This window comes from Urocitellus parryii, chromosome 10 (genome assembly GCF_045843805.1).
Source record: "Urocitellus parryii isolate mUroPar1 chromosome 10, mUroPar1.hap1, whole genome shotgun sequence".
NCBI lineage: Eukaryota > Metazoa > Chordata > Mammalia > Rodentia > Sciuridae > Urocitellus > Urocitellus parryii.
Window position 1 is genome coordinate 53837069 of NC_135540.1, and position 21650 is coordinate 53858718.

General features: G+C 36.3%; 1 protein-coding gene across 1 annotated transcript in view; it reads right to left on the bottom strand.

Annotated features, from left to right (window-relative positions):
• Positions 1 to 6552: 6552 nt before the first annotated feature.
• Dkk2 (dickkopf Wnt signaling pathway inhibitor 2) overlaps positions 6553 to 21650 on the bottom strand; it is a 97459-nt gene continuing 82361 nt past the window's right edge. The window contains exons 2-4 of the mRNA XM_026403202.2: positions 12973 to 13123; positions 11349 to 11504; positions 6553 to 8998 (exon numbers count right to left, since the gene is read on the bottom strand). Coding sequence (XP_026258987.1) covers positions 8748 to 8998; positions 11349 to 11504; positions 12973 to 13123 — 558 coding nt within the window. The 3' untranslated portion in view covers positions 6553 to 8747. The remainder of the gene's footprint in view (positions 8999 to 11348; positions 11505 to 12972; positions 13124 to 21650) is intronic.

The window sequence follows — 21650 nt, forward strand, 5'->3', positions numbered from 1 at the left end:
TAATTGCCATTCCGACTGGACTGAGATGAAATCTCAGTGTAGTTTTGATTCACATTCCTCTAATTGCTAGAGATGTTGAACATATCCCCCCTTTTTTTAAAGAAATATTTTGTACAACATCTCCACATTCCTCCACAACTAACATTGATTTTCATGGTTCCAAATTGAATCCTCTGGCGTACTTGGAAGTTTATTCCCAATAGAAAATTCAAGGTTCCTTGAAATATATGCAATGGAGTTTCTCTGTGTGTTCCTCTTAGGAATTATAAAAGCCAACATCACTTGGGAAGTTATAAGGCACGGACACATGTTAAACAGCTTGAACATTACCAGGGGAGCTCCATAGATGTTACTTGGTCTTCATGTTATCTAAAGCAGCTTTAAGTATGGCATACAACTGGGCACAGAATCAGTAACTATTGGAACAGATGAGAACACAGCTGGAATGAATGATAGACAAGGTAGAAAAAGAAATGGAAGACAAAAGCATCTCTATTTCAAGGTCTGTCTGAAAAGCTTAAGTAGGACTGAGAATATCTTACATGTGCTAGCTGATCCGATGTTCTCCATCTGTTATGAGGCCCTGGAGGCTGACTGGCCATTAAACACAGAATGATGACTGGTAAAGCAGGTGCAGTGAAGTGGGGAGGTGTGGAGCAAATAAAACAAGTCCATGGCATCTATAAGAAATGTTGACCCCAGGAAATTTTAAAAGGTTTGTGTGCTGTGGTATCCATGACGTATGTATGAGAAGTATAATGGCAAGTGCATTTCTCATGCAAGTGCTTCCATTACACGCATACTGTTATTCCTTTAGAATTCCCAGGCCCTATCCTATACGATTACTTAATACTCAAAGAGAACCATGACTGGCTTTGACAAATAGGCCTTTAATGCATCTCATTGGCCCAATGTCAATGGGAGCTTTGCCTGAGCTACACCCTTTGCTAAAGTAATTTTCTAAACCTACTGCTGTGAGTCAACTATTCTCTTCCTGTCAGTTTTCCTTGACACCCTTTGACATCTGTATCAAATTGAAGCCTCTTATTAGCACCTTTTATGACTTCCAGCATTCCACTGATGCATCTCTTTCTAGTACTCCCTCTTGAAACTTTGCTCAGTCTCTCTGCTCCCTCGGTTCTCTTCTGCACACCATCCTGCGGTCCTCTCATTCCTACACTTCAAAATGTGATTCTGCAATCTGCATTTGGGGTAAAATTGGGAGTTCATAACCCACTTCAATCTAATGTATGAAATATGATATGTCAAGAGCTATTCCCCTTCTCGGTCTATTCCCTAAAGACCTAATAAGAGCATGCTACAGGGACACTGCTACATCAATGTTCATAGCAGCACAATTCACGATAGCAAGATTGTGGAATCAGCCTAGATGCCCTTCAATAGATGAATGGATAAAAAAAAATGTGGCATTTATACACAATGGAGTATTACTCTGCATTAAAAAATGACAAAATCATAGAATTTGGAGGGAAATGGATGGCATTAGAGCAGATTATGCTAAGTGAAGCTAGCCAATCTTTAAAAAACAAATACCAAATGACCCCTTTGATATAAGGGGAGTAAACAAGGACAGGGTAGGGACGAAGAGCTTGAGAAGAAGATGTACATTAAACAGGGATGAGAGGTGGGAGGGAAAGGGAGTGAGAAGGGAAATCGCATGGAAATGGAAGGCGATCCTCAGGATTATACATAAGGACATATAAGAGGAAAGGAGGGGTAAGACAAGATAATACAAATCGAAGAAATGATTTACAGTAGAAGGGGTAGAGAGAGAAAAAGGGAGGGGAGGGGAGGGGAGGGGAGGGGAGGGGAGGGGGGATAGTAGAGAATAGGACAGACAGCAGAATACATCAGACACTAGAAAGGCAATTTGTCAATCAATGGAAGGGTAACTGATGTGATTCAGCAATCTGTATACGGGGTATAATTGGGAGTTCATAACCCACTTGAATCAAATTGTGAAATATGATGTATTAAGAACTATGTAATGTTTTGAACGACCAACAATAAAAAAAAAGAGCTTTGTAATGTTGTGAACAACCAATAAAAAAAATAAATAAATAAATAATAAGGTAAAAAAAAAAAAACCTCTTCTCCTAGTGCAGCCAACAAACTCTTTTTGCAGATGCAATCTCTTCTTCACAGAGTTCCTTCTTAAGATCTCAAGATGGCTGGTGAAACATGGAGGGCAAACTTGTAAAAAAAAAATTTTGGTATTCTGCTGAGGACAATTCTTCCTTTAAAATAAAAGGACACTATGCAAAAAAGGGATTTCTTTTAAACTTTTCTTGTCAGAAATTTACCTTCCTGTGCTCCTGTTGTCATGCTATACTTAGACTCCTCCCCTCTCTTTTTTTTTTTTTTAATTTCACAGCCTTTACCTATTCCAACAGCAAATTAAGTTGGATCTATCGCCAACATACCCAAAGTCCAGACATGTCCCAGAGTCTCTACCATCCCTCCCTACTCCAAGTCACCAGAGGCTCCTGCCCAGATGTCCAAATATCTGTCCTTCACACAGCAGCATGTGTGATTGTTAGAAAACATAAGTCAGTTTATGCTGCTCCCCAGATCAAAAGGCTCTGCCTACTCTATACATCTTTCAAAATAAAACAGGATTGTCAATAAGGTTCTACACAATCTGACCCAGCTCCTTCTTCAGGCCTGTCCTGTGTCTCTCTTTCCTCATTCTTGCCATTCCATTCTGCACCATCAAATTGTACCCATTGTCAAGTTTTTGCCTTTATCTTCTTCTGCCTGGGTTGCTGATTCTCTGACATTTGCATTGCTAACCCCTTAGTTTGCTCAAGTTTCATCTCAAATCCTGCCTTCTTTAAGACTAGACTGACTAGAGTATCTAAAATAACACTAACCATTCCTTTATTCTCCTTTATCCTGCTTCAGTCTTCTTTTCAACTCTATCAACTATATTATTGATTTGTTTGCTATTTAGCTTTCTCTTTTCCATCCACTGTGCTAAAAAATAACTGAAGTGTAAAAATAAGAGCATGAATTTCGATGGTTTGATTCTCTGCTTTTACCCACTGTGTCTACAAAGTTTCTTAGCATGTAATAGGTGCTTGGTGAACATGCTAAGTGAAGAAATGTAAGTTAGGAGTTGTATTAATATATTTTGCATTATTACAACAAAATGCTTGAGGTATGAACTTCTCAAAGATAAAAGATTCATTTAGCCCACAGTGTGGGAGCTTCAAGGCTATGGTGCTTGCATTAGCTCAGTTCTGATAAAGACTTAATGGCAAATGGGAACTCGTCAGGCAGGACCACCTGTCACAGTGAGCACATTTCAGACCAGGAAGCTGAGAAGATGACAGGTTTCATACAACCCCTTCTGAAGGCATGCCCCCAGTGAGCAAAGGACTTCCCACTAAACTCTACCTCTTCAAGGTCCTTACCACAGCTTGAGGACCAAGTTCCCAACCCATTTGCAGGGGACATGGAACATATTTTAAACCAGAGCATGAGTAACTTCTGGGCTTTTAGAAGTGTATCCTTTGCTAATATCAGTCACAATCTTGGCTCAGGAATCTGTTGATGTCCTTCTACAATGAGAACAAGTGCAGGGAAGAGGGAGTAAATAATTCCACAGAGCATGAAGCAATAGAAATCACACTGTGATACAGACCTACAAAATGCTAGCTTCTAAGAGACTGTGGAAGCCACATCACTGGACAGAGCCTATTCTCAATTAAGCACTAGTGGCACTTGCATATACTAGGTATGTAAAAGAAAAATGAGGCTAACGCCATGATGAATTTCTAAACTTGACCAGTTATACATGAAAAGAGCAAAACCTCAAATACCACTCGTCCTGTAAAAAGAGACAGAAGTCACAGGTGGAGTATTCACCCACACTACCATGTTGAAATAACAGTGCCATATTTAACTTATTGATGGGACATTTTTCCCAAGTAAGCTCAAGTTCATAGGCCACAGATTCCACATATCTGGTTTAGATTTTTCTCCATCTGTCTTGCTTCACTTGGATTCTGTGCATTTCTGTTATGGTTTTGGTAATACTAAGTCTTATGTGTATCAATAGCAATTTGCTTAACATATCTGCTCTAAGAACAAGAGATTAAATGTGGTAGCATCTTTTGCATAATTTTTTGTGTCATACACATCTACTGTACTTTGTTAAAGTGAGAGATATCAGATATTGTTGTCAAACTAACAAATCTGTCCAGGCATTGTTGCTGAAGGAGTTCTAGCTCACGGAAGTACCAGAACTCCTCTTGTTGAGACAGAGAAGACTATGGAATAATGAAAGAATATAGTAGCCCCCAAATGGAAGCTTTTGAATTTTGATTCCTTTGGATTCATTTAAAAGAGAAAGATAACAATTACAGACTTTAATTCCTTTGGACCTCAACTTATTTTGACTTTAATGTACAAAAAGATTTCATTTTTGTAGTTCAGTTTCTCCTTACGTAATTGTCAATAGAGGAAGAGTTATATTCAAATGAGGGACATTTCTATATTATTGGGATTTTATTCTATAAATGAATTTTTATATTATATTATCAAATATTCTACGTGTCATTTATTTTCACTGAAGAATCTTTAGCAGGATAAATTAGATAATATGACAGACATAATTGAAATGGTAAAAAGAAAGAGGAATTATTTTCCAGACCTGGTTAAAAAGAAAAAGGTCTTGGAGGTGATTTAATTAATATGATACTTGTTTTTACCCATTTTGCAAATCATTGGGGACAAAAATCTAAATTTTGTCCCGCTGGTGCTGAGAAGATACACAAGAAGGAGTGATTGGCTGTGAGAGGATGATCTTTTGAGAGACAATCTGTGTTAGTCAGCTTGCCATTACTATAAAGAAATACTTGACACAAGATATGCATGAAGAAAAGGGACTTATTAAATTTGTGGTTCTACAAGCTAAAAGTTCCAATGGTATAAGAAGGTTATATGGTAAGGGTATAACCTACCTATTGGGTATATTACCTCATGACATGGATAGCAATCATGGGAGCAAGCAAGTGATTAGATCTCCAACCAGGAGCAGCAAGAAAGACTGGGGTCCCCCATCCCTTCTGAATACACACCTCCAATGATCTAAGGATCTCCTGCTAATCACCACCTCTTAAAAATCTAGACCATTTTCCAATACCACCATCAGGGGGATCACATTCCCTACAAACATTTCAGGGGACGCAAATATTATTCAAACCATAGACTGTTCCAGTAGATAGCTGATGAGATCTCATCAGCTGTCTACTGATTCTAACCCCATCTTCATCATAAACAAATGGTTATGTATTGACTTAAAAATTGATTCCAAAATAAGTGATTCAAACTCAACCTTCATCATAAACAAATGGTTATATATTGACTTAAAAATTATCTGGGGAATGATGTGTTTGTGTGGGAAGGACCAGTCCTTCTTTTCTAATCCTTCATGTTAGTTAAATGTGGAGTGGAATAATAATCTTGGTTGACGTGCATCCCTTCCTTGTTTCTCTTATATAATAGAAATTGTCTAGTTTGGTAGAAATTGGAACAAGGTTCTTGAATGGAGAAATACACACTTCAGCCTCTTCCCTCTGACTTCTTCTTTGGTGCTAACTGCCAGAATGAAGTGTGTCATTCTGTCCTGCCCATCCATATTGTAAATTTTACAGGGAAACTCCCGTAGTGTAGAGCTGATGTTTTTAATTTGATAAAACAAATAACTAGGAAAGTCCTAACTGACTGTTTAAAATGATGTGGAACTTACCTCCGCAATGCTTGAGGTATCTTCAACTCTTACCTGTAGCTATGGGACTGTTTTAGCTCCACGGCTACACTTAATTTACCCCACTGTGTTACAGAATGTTTAATCTCTACATCTCCAGATCTTTGGCATTTCTAATAAATCATGGTTTTTACAACTATTCTTGGTCTCATAATTGATGAGTACTGTTGGTCAAACCCTCCTGATATCTCTAGGTTCAGAAAGCAGAGGCAAGAACTATTTCCCAGGAAGTGAATTTGAATTCATCAAGGCCCTTACTTAGTCTATCACCATCCACATATAGAGACATCTTGTAGCTTCTTTGTGCTGTATGGAAATGAACCAATCCCTAAGCATGATGGCTCCTCCACTTTGGAAAATTTTAGCCCAGAGAAGATTATGAGGAAGATGCTGTCTATCTTCAAGAATTTAGGAAAAGTTTGTAGATTCCTTGCTCCAAAGAGCTCCAAAAGAAGAATAAATGAGTGGAAATCACAAGCTGGAATACTTTTATTTAAGTAAAAATTAACTTTCCTACAATTACCACTGTCTTACCATGAAATGAACTACCTCAGTAATAGTAAACTGCCTTGGATCACCTCATGGTGATATCATCCAAAGAATTCCCACTCAGGCTACAGAGTCAGACCAAATACAGTTAAACCATGAAAATTATGGATCCATGAGAATTTTCCCCATAAGCAAAACACAAGGAAATTTGAATTCAATTTTTTTGGAGAGAAAATTTTAATATATTTATCTTATTATACATTTCCCTAAATTACAAAGTCAACAGCTGCAAATATATTCTGCTACAAAGCTTTCTGTAAGAAATATCTCTATAAGAAAATACATCTCATTAACATTTCCTGTAAATAAATTACTTCAAATAATAATTTTGAAAGGGTGAACATAAGGGAAATAATGCAGAAACCAGATTGTAAATGTAATTGCTATATAGGAAATGTTTGACTGAAATGTTCCATTTTCATGTCGCTAAGCTTATATAACTTGTTGACACAAAATTTGGCTCTTGGATAAATTAGCTTATAATTTTAGTTTTTGCAGACATGTGCAGAAAATGTAAGTCTTCATCATCCTAGTAAATGTGTGTGGGAAGCTGAAATTCTTAGTAGATATCCATGCTCAGATTCAATTTCTACCAGGAGAACTTAAATTTGAGATTTCAGGTGGGGTTTAAGTAAAAGAAAATTAAGGTGTGACTTGCAGTCTATAATAGTTTAAAATAACAACTATAAGATAACTTTCTTCCTTTTATGCTGTAGACATAATATTTAGAACTGGTTAAAAATAAAAGTAGCAAAGTGGTTTCGAAGAATTTAGAACTGTGGTTTCTATAGGTTAGCAATATGTAGATTTTACAGGTTATTACTTTTTTTCAAACCTCAGTGGCTGCAAAACCAGATACTATATCTTTGGCAATAAAAGGCTGTTGCAGAGAGAGGTTGGTGCAGAAAAATTAGGTAGCAAAATCAGATGGTTTATCGGTTGATTAGAAGCTTAAGAGGACAAGGAACCTCATGCACTGTCTACCTCATGAGTCGATTCTGTGACATACTCATAATTAAGATTCTTTTAGTACCTCAAAAATATAAAATAAATATTTTGAGGATAGGAAGGGCAAGTGAATATGCACTGAACTCATCTGCATAGTAAGGATTCTAATGGAGAATCCCATGGAGAACTTCCATGTAGGTTTGCAGTCTCTGGTTTCAAAGATGAAACAAAGTCAGCTTGTGCTTCAGACATATGATGTATATTTATATAGATCTATGTGTTGCCCAAACCTGGACAATTGACAAAGCTTTCCCCATTTCTTTACTGTGCTTCAGTGCAATATAGATATTACTCAAGTCCCTATTATCAACTTCACTCTAGTCCATTGCAGAGCATGTAAAAAAAGAACCATATTTATCAATCTAATACTATCAAAACTTAGTGTCAAACTTTTCAAAATAATGATGTCTCCATTAGCTTCGTTTCCCACATATTTTGGATATCTTTAAACATTTTGCAATCTGTGAAAACTCTTCTCTGTGCATTTATTGCACTAGTCACAACTAATGAATACAGTTTGGAAAACCAAATGTACTCAGGGTAGGAATCTTATACAATCAAGAGAGATGCCATGTCATTCCTTCAGAATCAAGGAACTGTTTTTTATTTGTGCATTTAATTATACATAAAAGTGGGATTCATTATGCCATATTGCTGCAAGACAGATCATATTAAGGAAATGTTTTTTATTTTATATCAGTTCTTATTAATTACAAGTGAAGTTAAATTTTTGAAAACAATGTAAATAAGCAGTTTGAGGAAGAACAAGTTTGTTTTTTCCAAAGACCTTGATGAAAGATCTGGCGTTATTTTGAAATAATTTGCTTTTTTTTTCTTTGTCTACTCAAGGCCTTTAGTTGAGCATTTGAAGTAGAGTAGCAAATTAAAAAGTGATTCTCTTGCAAATTAATTCTGCTTTATGTTTTCAATTCCTGTTTATCAATTCTTTTCGTGTTTTAGAACTTATACATCAATGTAAACTGGGAGTATTTTGTTAAACTAGAACTTTGAAAAGAAATGTGGATTTTAGGTTATTTTTATAGGCAATCACCAACCTGAAGGAACTCTCTCCTCCAGCACAACCTAAACTCTTGGAAATTCATATGGAATTCAGTAATTTCCACTATGTGCTTTTTTCCTTATTAATAGCATTTTCACAACTGTGTACATTATTTACATAAACAAGTTGCATAATGGAAGCCTGCTGGTTGCGCTGAGTTTGACACCCTTCCAATTCATTCAGTCCTCTTTCCTTTCTTTCTTTCTGTGGTCTATATTCTTATCACCTTGTCATCTACACCATTCTTATGCATTCCGAACTTTATTTTCCACCATGCCATAATGCGTTAAATACATGAATTCACAGTCTGCTAGTGGTGATTTTCCTCACTGGTGATCAGATTTTCTGACACACGTGGAGTCTGGCTTTGGAAGAGTAGGTGGCATCCTTCCACACTTTGCAAGACAAGCCTTTTGCACAGTCACACCGCTGGAAAATTTCCAGCCCATGAGAACCCTTCTTTCGCTGTTTGGTACAGACTTCGCCCTGATGGAGCACTGGTTTGCAGATTTTGGTCCAGAAGTGACGAGCACAGCAGAACCCTTCAATGCAGTCTGATGATCGCAGGCAGGGGTCTCCTTCATGCCCTGCAGAGACCACCACCAAAAGATATCACTTTGCAATCTGAAGCACATAAAATACTTTACTTATAGTATCTTATACAATTTACAATGAAAAGTCTTGGATTCATACCATCTGTCTCTACCTATGCTCATATAAATCCATTATTGTCTATTTCCATTATTTGCTATTTGGATATAAAACTTAATGATTAGCCAGGATTGTGCTTCATCTCCCCTTTACTTTATGACGGCCTACTTTTAGATAGTTCCCTGATCATTGACTATTTTTTTTCCTAGAGGGTAAGTAACAAAAATGTAAAATAACCAATCTCAAACTAACTTTGAGATCCACAAAGTAAGTTTGTTCTTCTTGACAGATCAGAACAAACTTCTGATTCAAGGAGAAGGCTGAAATGCTCAGGGACTCCTCTTAAGACTACTTATCAATTACAGTCAGGAAAACAGAAACTTTGAGTATTCAAACCAGAAGATATTTTATGCATAGAATTGGTCACACAGTAATGGTTGAGCTAAGAATCACCAGAAGACGGTGAGAAGCTGCTACTACCACATTTAGGCTGGTTGAACCAAAGGAGGAGGTGATGTCAGAATCCAGAGGCTGGATTCAGATGCTAGCCAAGACTGGCATCCTAACAGGCCTACCTGTCAGGAGTTAAAGCGACAAGGAGACACAGCCCTGCCAGAAATACTACCTGAAGCAGTAAAAATGGGAGAATATGTTGGCTCAATGAGCCAGGTGAATCTGACAGAGAGCCCAGGCAATGCAGTCTATAAAGAGCTGCGACACAGAGCAGAGCAGAGAAAGGGCAGTTAATCCATCTGAGAGCAAACAGGCTCCAAGGGGCAACCAAAGACCCCTTATAAGAACATGTGGAACTACAAATCTTAGTATTGTATCCAGAAGTCAGCCAATAGCCCACCCATACATCATGGTTGAATTGATCCGTAATCCATATAAAGCAGGGGTTGGCAAACTTTTCTGCAAGGTGCCATATTGTAAATACATTAGGGTTTTGAGGCCATGTGATCTCTGTCACACTCCTCAGCTCTATTGTTGCTTTGCAAAAGCAGTCACAGAAAAGACTGATATGGACAGACCAATCTGTTTTCCACTGAAACAGGTAGCAGTGCAGAAGGGGATCACAGGACATAGTGAAGTCATCTCCACATCTGAAGGGTTATCTGTTATCCAAGATGCAGCTAGTCCCACTGTGAGATCTGGGAACAACTCATTTGCTATTGCAACCTAAGATTTCTATTTGCCATTCAAAAAATTTCATATATTATTAAATAAAAATTATTAATAATTTTGAACTACTGTACGGTGAAATATATATCTGTGAGAATCAAGAAAGATTCGAATGTAACAGTAAATGGATTTGCTGGAACAGAAACAGGAAAAGAAAATAAGACCTCAATGAGTGTAGAAAAAGATAACTGAAGGGGGATTATTTGTCAGTATGTTTAGCACCATCCATGTCATTAACAGTCTGAGTCAGACTAATGGATCAGAGAGTCTCTGGGATACTAGGTCTACAAAACAGGAAAATGTTTTGTGGTCAAACTATAGAAATACTGTGTTTAAAAAGTTAAAACCAGGTTTTCTCATTGCTAGATTTCTAAGAGACTTTGGTATACCCATGTTTATTATAAATGTCCCAGAAAAGGGAAGATATATTATTATGAAATTCTTTTATACCTAGGGCCCTTTGGTTCAGTAACATTTTGAAAGGGGGTACTCCACAGAATACTCTTTAGAAATGCTTCATTTTATAATGAATATTGAAAGCTTAGGGATTCGAGTTTTCAAAATTTTACTATTAGTCATTCAATCTCAAGAATTTCATAATTTCCAAGCAACTAGGATTCCAAAGTATTCTGATGCAAGGAAGGGGATCATATGGCCATACAAAATCCCAAAGTAAATCAACAATTTGGGATAAGTTGGTTTATAAATAGCATATCATATGGTTGCTTAGTGAAATGATATTCCTGAATCTGCAAAGGTGAGAAAATGACTCATAAGCTTAGTGATTTAATCACATAGCAGCAAAGGCTATTTATTTTTTTATGTATGTTTGTATAGAATATTTCTCCTAAATTTCATATTAAAAGGAAGGCCTGCTTAGAAAATGATCTGAATCATCAGGGTACTATGATTTTCATAATATTTATTTTCAAACAATTTAAGATTGCTAAAGAAACTCTAGCATCCTCAAAAATAAGAATGAATTCATTTTAAATCTTGCTGTTACTTTTTTCCTGAAATCAATGAAATTAATCACTTATACTTTTCTTTTACTTATTTATTGAAACAAGAAAAAGGAAGCACAGAGGTACAGATAGACCCTACCTTTTATATGTGACATCTTGGTGTGTGGTCTTCCAAGATTCTGCCATCCCAAGTCATGGTTTGAATAATGACCATGGCCTCGGTCTCTATGCCTAGTGCCATCCAGAGCTGGGATGTGAGGGGTTAAGATGCTCTCAGTGACCGGGATGCAGATGCCTGGAGATAGAATGCAGACATTTAGAACAGCTCAGTTCTATAAATTCTATCTGTCTCTCTGCATATTCACTCACTCACTCATTCATTCATTCATTCATTCACTTATTTACTAAGGTTGGGTATAGCATACTTTGGCCCTAGAGCCAGGCTTTCTTAATTTGAATGTTATCTCCTTCAAGACCCAAGTAACCTTGGACAAAAATGAGAATAAAAACAGAATTGGGGCTGGGGCTATAGCTCAGTGGCAGAGAACTTGCCTAGCACAAGTCACATACTGGGTTCAATCCTCAGCACCACATAGAAATAAACAAATAGAATAAAGGCATGTTTTCCACCTATAACTACAAAAGATTTTTATTAGAAAGAATAAAAACAGAATTAACTTCACTGAGTTACAGTAAATATATGCAAATGCTTAAGTTATCTGCTAAAAATTAAATTAATGTTAGCTATCATGTTTTTAAAATCATCTGACCAGATAACCCCCTTGGGGATTCAGGGTTGTTTTTGTTGTTGCTGCTGTTGTTATTAACAATACAATCTCTGTCTAAACTGCAAACTTCTCTAATGGTATAAGCTCTTTCTCCACTTACTTTCTGTGCAAGGTACACAGAGTAAGTCTATGCTAGAGGTCAGAGCATGCATAGTGATATGAGCTGGACTCTGTTATTATGTATGACAAATTATGTTTCTAACTACCTTCTGCTATTACTTAATATTTTTATGTGTTATGATTCTTCATTTAATTATTAATGCTGAATTGTCTACTTCTAACTTCATTGAAATTGGACGAATTCAGGCTAGGGGATAGAATCTCAAGTCTATTTTTGGAGGAATTTTGTCACCATGCCACGTGATATCTTCAACATAAGAACTAAAGCAGGAACTGGCATGAAGCTGGAAGAAGGACTCGCAACTGCTTTACTAAATTACAGCAGTTTACCACCTTCTTTTGCTTTTTTGCACGTATTTGCTTATGTGCTTGGCAGAACAGAATATCTATCTATCTATCTACGTGGCAGTTCCATTTTGCAATATCCTAGATCAGCAAACAGCAGAAAATATAGATGGTGGTCAGAACCTAGAGAAACTAAGATTTCAGAGGTAATCCAGGTAATCTTATACTACCTAAAGCACAGGTATTCAGAAGTCTGAGTAAAAAGTTAGACTAAGATGGGCACAGTGGCACACACCTGTCATTACAGCTGTTTGGGTGGCTGAGGCAGGAGGATTGCAAGTTCAAAACCAGCCTCAGCAACTTAGGGAGGCTCAAAGTAACTTAGAGAGAGTCTGTTTCAAAATTTAAAAAATTAAAGTAAAAGAAGGCTGGAGATGTGGCTCAGTAATTAAGAGCCCCTGGGGTTCAATACCTGGTACTCAGGGATTAAAAAAAAAAAAACTAACTTGTAAGACAGTATTCTTACATGAAAACCATAGAGGCCCACGAACACCCAGTGCCATCATTTACCATTATTGCAGCGGTTACCAGGGCAACACATGCCATCTCTATGACAGCGCTTCTTTTTCCTCCGACATGCCATGCAGGCTGATGACCCTTGGTGAGGACTGTGGCAGTATCTCCCAACTTCACATTCCTTATCACTGCTACAAGGATAGGCCTGCAACACAAACAGTGGAACAACACAAAAAAACAAAGGATGAGGTCCTGTTACCCTTATGGTCTTATAAGTGTACCAAATCATCATGGAAACTAAATCCCAATACTTCCCTTCTGAAAAGAAATATACCATTGTAAAAATGTTTGGAACAGAGACCCTCCATAGTGACACTTAATTGAAAACTTTAGAACTATTGATGGTTGATGGTAACAAGGATGAAGGTGACACTATCTATGCATTCTCACTGACCCAATTTGGGGGTTAAGATTTATACTTTGTGCCAATTGGTGAAACTCTTAAGAGTGACTTTGAGGACTCAGAAACAGCCATAATGTTGTATTTTCATTAATTAGTACACATGAAATAGTCATCCCAGTCTCTCCAATTTTCATCCGCTAATGGAAGATGGGGAAGGTAGTGAAACAACAAAGGAATGTCCTAGAAGCTGATGCTCATCTCCTGTCCAGTTAGGAAACAAATACTTTAAGAGCAAGTCCTCACAGTCCCTGCCTGTGAAAAGCAAAAAGGAGAAGTACTTCCAGAATAGTCTGAAACAATGAACTTAGGGCTACAGATAAACCAAGGAGCAGAATCCTTATTCATGCAAAAAAGACTTTCTCTGCCAAGTGGTATATTCTGAAAGCTACATAAGCAGTGTTGGATAATATCTCAAATATATATATATATATATATATATATATATATATATATATATATATATATATATATTTGTGTTTATGTGTATGTATATATATACATACATATATATATACACAATATATATATGTATTTGTCAATATATAACTGGTATGTGTGTGTGTGTATATGTGTGTATACCAGTTACATGCTCCTTGCCAATTGCAAATTTGGAAACATCTAAAATAACCCTGTTTTCCGAGATTTTAATGTCATACCAATCAAACTTACTCATATTTTAAGACAGAGAAACTTATTTGTAAGACTGTTTATTTTAGGTGAAATTTTTTCCTGATTTTCAGAGTAATACATTACTTTTAATTGAAAAATACAAAATATTTTTTTTTCAAAAGCCATGTGCCTATTTTTAAGCAAACATATGTGCTATGAAAATGAAGATATGGATAATTTTTTTGTAACTCTCAAATACTTAGTGTGACCGGATGCCATAATATTAGATTTGATAGCCTAACGTGGTATTCATCGCTCATTCTGCTGTCCCTGTTTTCCCCTTGTCCTCTTTCACTCTCCATTCTTCCAGCACATTTTCTTCCCCTGTCCATCTCATGTATATATGTGGACACATTCATCCCCTACATATTTTCCTTTTGATTCTGATCATATTCAGTTAGAAAGAGGAACTAAAGATGAAGTTTATATGTGATTCTGGGTGAAACAATATATTTGCTCATCATTACAATGACAGGTTAACCCTTAAAAGCATTACACAGAAAAAAGACGAGCTGCAAATCAAAGGGATTGTAAAGAATTGCACAGTGGCCATGTTGAATGCACACATTATAATTGAAATCAGATAGAGCTGTAAAATGAGTTCACATATTATTAGCCCGCTCTGCAAGTCCATCATTAGACTTCACACAATCTGAATGAAGTTGAATTCATAGTACAAGGCCATGTTTCAAGAATCCAAGACTGATGAAAACAAAACAAATGTCCCCTCCCGCCCGCCCTACCACACTCTTTCCCTCAAGCACTTCACCCCTTCCTATTTAAAACCAGTAATTCGGATTGAAATACAATTCACATGTTTCTGATTCATTTACATTTATTTCACCAAATTGTTTTGCAAGAAACATTTGATGTCTTACAAGTTTCTTTCCTCCCTCAAAAATAGGCCATGTTCTGTCAACGGAAATAAACACGTGCCCCCTAATACATCACGTGCTATTTACAACTCCAACAACAAATCATCAGATGATTCTGAATATAGAAGAGTACTTGGCTCCATCCCTCAACAATAGTCTAAATGGTAGAAAGAAAGTTGTTTTTGCTAAAAGTAGCAGTTTGTTTATGCAGAAAATTGTAAAGGGGCATCATCTTTTTCCCATTTTCGGTTGATGAGACATGGAAAATATTGAAGTGACAAATAATTGATGCAGATGACATTAGAAGAGTGGTACACACAGTAGTCTTACTTAAATGGGATTACAGTAAAAGTCTCAAAACCTAATTTTTGAGAGAGAATCCTATTTTGTCTAAGACAGAAAATATATTAGAGGATATGTAGTTTTATTATGTGTCAACATATTTTATTTAGGATAAAGTCAAAAAGACCCAGGCAAAGACAGTACTTAGGAACTCTTTTTAAAAGTAAAACATTATGAATGTTGTGAACTTGTACTTGGCATTGAATCCCAGAACATAAATTCTAGGGGGGATTTTTTGGAAAATTTCAAAAAGTAAATTTTAATAATTTAAATGCAAAGTTATATTACACATCTTCTAGTACGCTTAAAACTCCTGGCTCCAATAAACAATTTTCATAGATGAATAAAAACAAGAATGAATAGAACAAATTGATAGAAGCAAGTTTTGGGTAAAAGAAGTGATATTTGGAGGCATACTCACTCTCAAAAATCAGTGTCCCCTGGCACAAATTTGCTCAGCCACAAGGCTTTTGTTCATCTGTTTGTTTGATTTTGCATAACCATGAGCTTAAGAAAACTATGAGAAAGTGCAGATCTAATCAATTAATAAAAATTCTCATGTTATCAGCATTAATGCATTATTTTTCAGTAAAGATTTTTAAACAGGGCATTTTCAACTCAAAAATTACAAGGGCTTGGTTTTTTGCCTGAAAATCCCCTTAAAGTGTGTGGGAATGGTATCACCACAGGACAGTGAGAGAGAGACACAGGAGCCAGGGAGGCAGGCACAGGGTTAACAGTCTTTAGGAGAGACTTGGAGGAGTCAATTAGAGTGGCAATGAATGCACCACTTGATGGGAACTATGTATGTTAATAAAGTTGGCATTTAGGAAATTCTATATGGGGGCTGGGGATGTGGCTCAAGCGGTAGCATGCTCGCCTGGGCCTGGCATATGTGCGGCTGGGGTTCGATCCTCAGCACCACATACAAACAAAGATGTTGTGTCTGCCAAAAACTAAAAAATAAATATTTAAACAATTCTCTCTCTCTCTCTCTCTCTCTCTCTCTCTCTCTCTCTCTCTCTCAAGAAAAAAGAAAATTCCATATGGAAAATCCTTATTTTCCTTTAGTTTGTCCTCCAAAGGCTGTTATGTGGTCCCATCTGATGATGGTTTTGTGACAAAAATGAGTTTGAGCCAGGTACTGTGGCAAAAACCTGTCATCTCAAAGATTTGGGAGGCAGAGGCAGGAGGATCACAAGTTCCAGGCCAGCCTCAGCAACTTAGCAAAATAAACTATCTCAAAATAAAGTAGGTTGGCAATATAGTTCAGGGTAAAGCACTCAAGGATTTTCTCCCCAGCACAAAATAAAGACAAAGTGAGTTTGAGCACTAAATTTTCACTTAACAAAATCAACCATCATGTTCATCTGGAACATATTTTAGAAGTGAATAACAAGGCTGATTTTTTTTTTCACTTGCTATAAGAATTGACTTTATGGCTGTTCATTTTACTTGGACTATAGGTGAAGAGATTAGATAACTTTTCTTTTTTTGTCTGAGGATCAGTGATGGTCTATGTGAAAGAATGAAATTTAAGTGAAAGAGTTAGGGGAAGACTTCAGAACCTATGTCCCTGCTAAAACATCCCACAATTAAATCAGAAATTCTGCCTTGTGAATATCCAGAGAAATTTAGCTTCATGCAAAATAACCCATTAACCAGCCTTGATCACAGTGAGAAGAAAAATTAATTTGGGACACGTAATAATAGCAGAAGATTAGCCATAAATTAAGAATGTATGAGAGCTGCCTGTGATCAGGCCAAAAAAACAAAGTTTGTCCAACCCCCCCTTCCAGGCTAAAAATAATGTGGTTTCCATAAATAGCAGTGCTAGTGATCATTACAACCATGACATGAACTAAAAAAAGAGAGAACACATTGGGCACAGCTTGAAAATAAAGTCTATCAGAAATTAGCATTTCTTTTTAGTAGAAAGTATTTCTTTTAAGTCCATTTCCTCTGTGCCAGTTTGAAGTCATTATTCAAAATTTTAGCAATGAAGCAAAAGAGAATCAAGTAATGCACTCAGTGGCAGAGAACTGGGGGATTCTGAGCCCTGTCCTGGCTTTTAGGTCCCAGTGTGTCATGACAGAGCGTTTCCTAGGGAGGGCCTGACGTTCATAGAGACAAAGGTGATTGAGTGGAGTCGTATGGGCCAGATTTAGAGATTAGAGAAATAAGCTTGGCCACATCTCTTTCTAATACCAACAGCATGTCCTGCTGCAGCTGTTGGAAAGACAGAATACTGGTGGGAATCTCTGACAATGCTGTAAACAACACTTCTCGTTCCATTTCTTGACAATAGTTTTATGTCCATTTAAACTCAGTGTAAATCAGAGTTAAAAGTAGATGCTAACCATGCAAATCATGATAATTAAATGATATTCTAATAAGCAAAGTAAAATGAAATGTAGTTGATCCATTTCATTTGAAGTAATTGGTCTTTATTTCCCCAGTTATTCTCAAGACAGACAATAGACTAAATCAAACGTAACTTTCCTGTGTGCATATATGAATACATGAATAGTGAAACTCCAAATCATGTACAACCACAAGAATGGGAAGTTGTACTCCACGTATGTATGATATATCAAAATACGTTCTACCGTCATGTATGTCATGTAAACCTAAAAAGAATAATAACAACAACAACAACAACAACAAAAACTGCAGGTAAAAAAAAAACCTAGTAATTCAAGGCTTACATTTAGGATTTAATTTATTCTTATTTTTCAGCAACTACTTGTCCCTTAGAATTTGCACATGCAGCGAAGTAATCAGATCCCCAAGAATAATGAGATGAGGAAAATTGTTTCAGATATCTCAACAGCACTGAGCCCTAAATAGAACTTTGTCTATGGCGAGAACCTGTTTAGTTCCTAAGTTTTCAAAATAATGATATTGTTCTGTGTAATGATTAGCTGTTTAATGAGGAGGAGGGACAAAAAAAGAAGAAGAAGAGAGAAACATCACACAGTGTTCATGTGGGATGGCCACCCATCCGGATGCTTGCAAGACCGCCCTAGTTTTGTTGTTGTTGTTTTAATAGGGACAATCCTTGTCCCCCCAAGCACTGTTTGTAACAATCTCTTGGAAGTGTTCTGGAGCCAGAAAAACGTCATCAATTGGTCAGGCAGAAGAAGCCTGCAGGGGACAACCCAGCTGTGGGAAAAAATAACATTTGAGTGGACAGAGAGAGGTAACAGCAAAGGGCTGAGGGTGGGAACATATTGGGGCTTCTGGGAACCTAACAAAGGTTGGCAACTACATTTGGGAAACCAGATCAGATTGTCTTGCCCCAAATCCTCAGAGAAAACATTAATTTCCCTTTATGCTATTCCACATGGTAGAAGTATATTTCCACAAACACACAAAGTACAATACCCTTAAGGTGGTCATTTTGAAATCAAACAGTAAAATTGCAACCTTGGAAGGTGCAGGGACCTAGAATTCAATCTGGCCATGTGCAGTTGTATACTGTCTGCCAAAGGCTGTGTAATCATATCTTTTCCCATATCTTCAATTACCTCTAGGGGTTAGAGGTGTATTTTATGCATCTTTGTGCATTCATGAACATCAGGCCAAGAGGCCTAAGCCACATTAAATCTGAGGGGAAAAGTTCAGGTATTTCATGATGTGTTCATAAAGGTTCATGAAGGCAGCTGCTTTGGTATCAGTTCAGCTGATAAATATTGATTCAAATTTTAATTATTGAACAACAACTATGACCCAGATACTTTTAACAACTAGTTCAGTGATCTGCATATTTTCCCTATTAACCCTAAGATAAATTTGAAGAACATAATCTCATCCATTGGAGACCTAAAAAATTTTTGGCATGTGTTTAAATTTGTTTTATTTAAAAATATGATACCTAATGTTAAGCATTTTATAAGATGAAGTTCATAGTAATATTATATGATTCAATAAAATATCTTTTAACTAGTTATTATTTACTGATCCTAAAATTAATCACAAGATATATACCATAAGCATTTTTTCTTAAAAAATATTGTGGAAATTATTAAGCTAAATTTTGACATATACAAATCACCACCACTATTTTGAATGTTTGCATCAGAATTTTCAGTGGGGGTTAAGTGTCACTTAATAAAGATAAGCTAAGGAAAGAGAGTTTAAGACAACTCATTAATAATATATTTATTAAAATAAAAATTCAAGATTTTATTTTTGTTTGACATACAAAACAGTTCTTGTTCCTTTGGCCAATGTAAAACTTGGAATATGTTGAGGGTTTTTTTTTAATTTTTACTGACAAAATGAAAAAAAAAAAAAGCTCTCACAAACTCAGGCATATTCCTGGACAATTTTAAGAACAAATAACCATGCAAATTGAGAATCTGGAAATTGACTCCATTAAAGTAGCTAAGACTGTGCACCCCATGGAAAATCTTTGAGTACATTTTCCACATATTTATTTTAAAGATAAGAAAGGTAAAAAAAAAAATCTTTGATGCACACGTTCAAAGCCAAGAGAATATCTACTGATACTCCATGGATTACAAATGATTAGGAATGATGGATTTCTCACAATGGTTCATTAGCTTTTCTAATGTATTCAGAATCTGAAGAAACAATAATTATATGAAATAAAGACATGTGCTCTCTAACTTTGGTTGCTTCATTCTGTTCTCTGTATATTATTAAGCAGAAAGGATATTCTAGGGACTTTTTCACTTTGAATATAGACCATGTTCTCATCTGTGACATGATTGATCATGGAGTGAATGGGGCAAGCTAACCTTTTCCATATAGTGGTGATACCAAGAGAAAGCAAAAAGATGTGGTTTACCTGGCTCCTAGTTATCTTTGTTCAGCTTTCAGCCATCCCCCAATTTAAAATATATAGAACAAAACACTTTCAGGCCAGGCTCACAAAGCAGTATCTCAGAACTTGCAGCAGTGGCTGGAGCCCTTTATCACTTGTATATAATTATGAAGTCCTTCATAATTCTGCGACTAGTGAAGTACAACCACCCTGGCCTAAACAGAGGAAGAAATTGCACAATTTTAAGGTTTCTCTCAAATCTTGGATTGATTGTCTATAGTATAAAATTTTCTTTATAGATTTACAAGTTTGTCTGACCTCATGATCTTCAGAGATGTAACATGGTAGGACAAATTTTGGAGTCATTCTATGTTTTAAATTATGCCTCCAAAATTAATTTGTTTTGGTATCCTTATCTAAATTACAGAGTCTCAGTTTCCTCCTGGTTAAAGTGGATGTAGCATTTCTAACTTCAGCTATATTTCCATACTTAACTAATCATAAAAAATTCCATGGAGTCTCTTTAAAAACTACTTATTCAGAGATTACTCTCCTAGAGATTCTGTAAGACTGGATGGGGTCCAAGAATCTGTATTTTAATCCTCTCCTGTTGACCATACAATCAGGTAAGATAAAGAAACACTGCTTTAAAGAATTGTTGCAAATATTAATGATGTCTCATGTATCATCATATAGATGGTGCTGGTCTATGTAAGATGTGGACCAAATATTAACTCCAGATAGACAAGGCTCTAATGGGGGTCGGGGGGGGGGGTCCCTGACAGCACGAGTCTCAGTAAGAGATTCCCTGACAACAACCACTATTTCCAGGAAAGTTCATCTTTGCTCCTAGGGCTTAGCCACTGGGCTTAAGGGCAGGCTTGAGAATTTCTAAAGCTATATGAAAAAGTAAAATAACACATAACGAACACACCAGTGCACTTTAGGAAGAATGCAGTGTGGACTCAGAGCTGTCAACACACCCATTATGGCTGGATTGTCTCATATCCTCATGTGGTATACACCTGTGTCTTGTTGGCAGCACTTAACTTTGTGAATTTTTTTGTATCATATATCCTGTGGGTCTTTACAAAACAAATACTTTTTCTCCTCATACCAAGTATGATAAATAGATGATGTATGTTTTTATTATTTTCTATTATTTGTACATAGAATCAATCTTTCCTTTTCCAGTGGAAATTACATTCAAAATTCAAAAGGTGATATCCAAGTGTATATGAAAACATATTCTTTCAAACTGTTGCTTAGAAAAGAATTTCTTTATGATAATAGAGTAGGTCAAAGTTGGCAAATATTTCTCTGCCCAAAATGTAAACACTTGTGTTTTTAACATTAGATTAGTTTGATTAATTTTTGCTTGCAATATCATGGATTTAAAAGTGAGGATATGAGATTTCAATGTGTTTGTGGGGGATGTGGGAGTAGATATATGCACACATATATGTGTGCATAAAATTACCTTAAGTAATCTCAGGAAATATATTCAAGAAATATGTAACAGAGTTTGCCTGTGGGAAGGTAGACAGGATTATTGAGAACGGAGGAAAGAGAAAAATTTAGTTTACAAGGA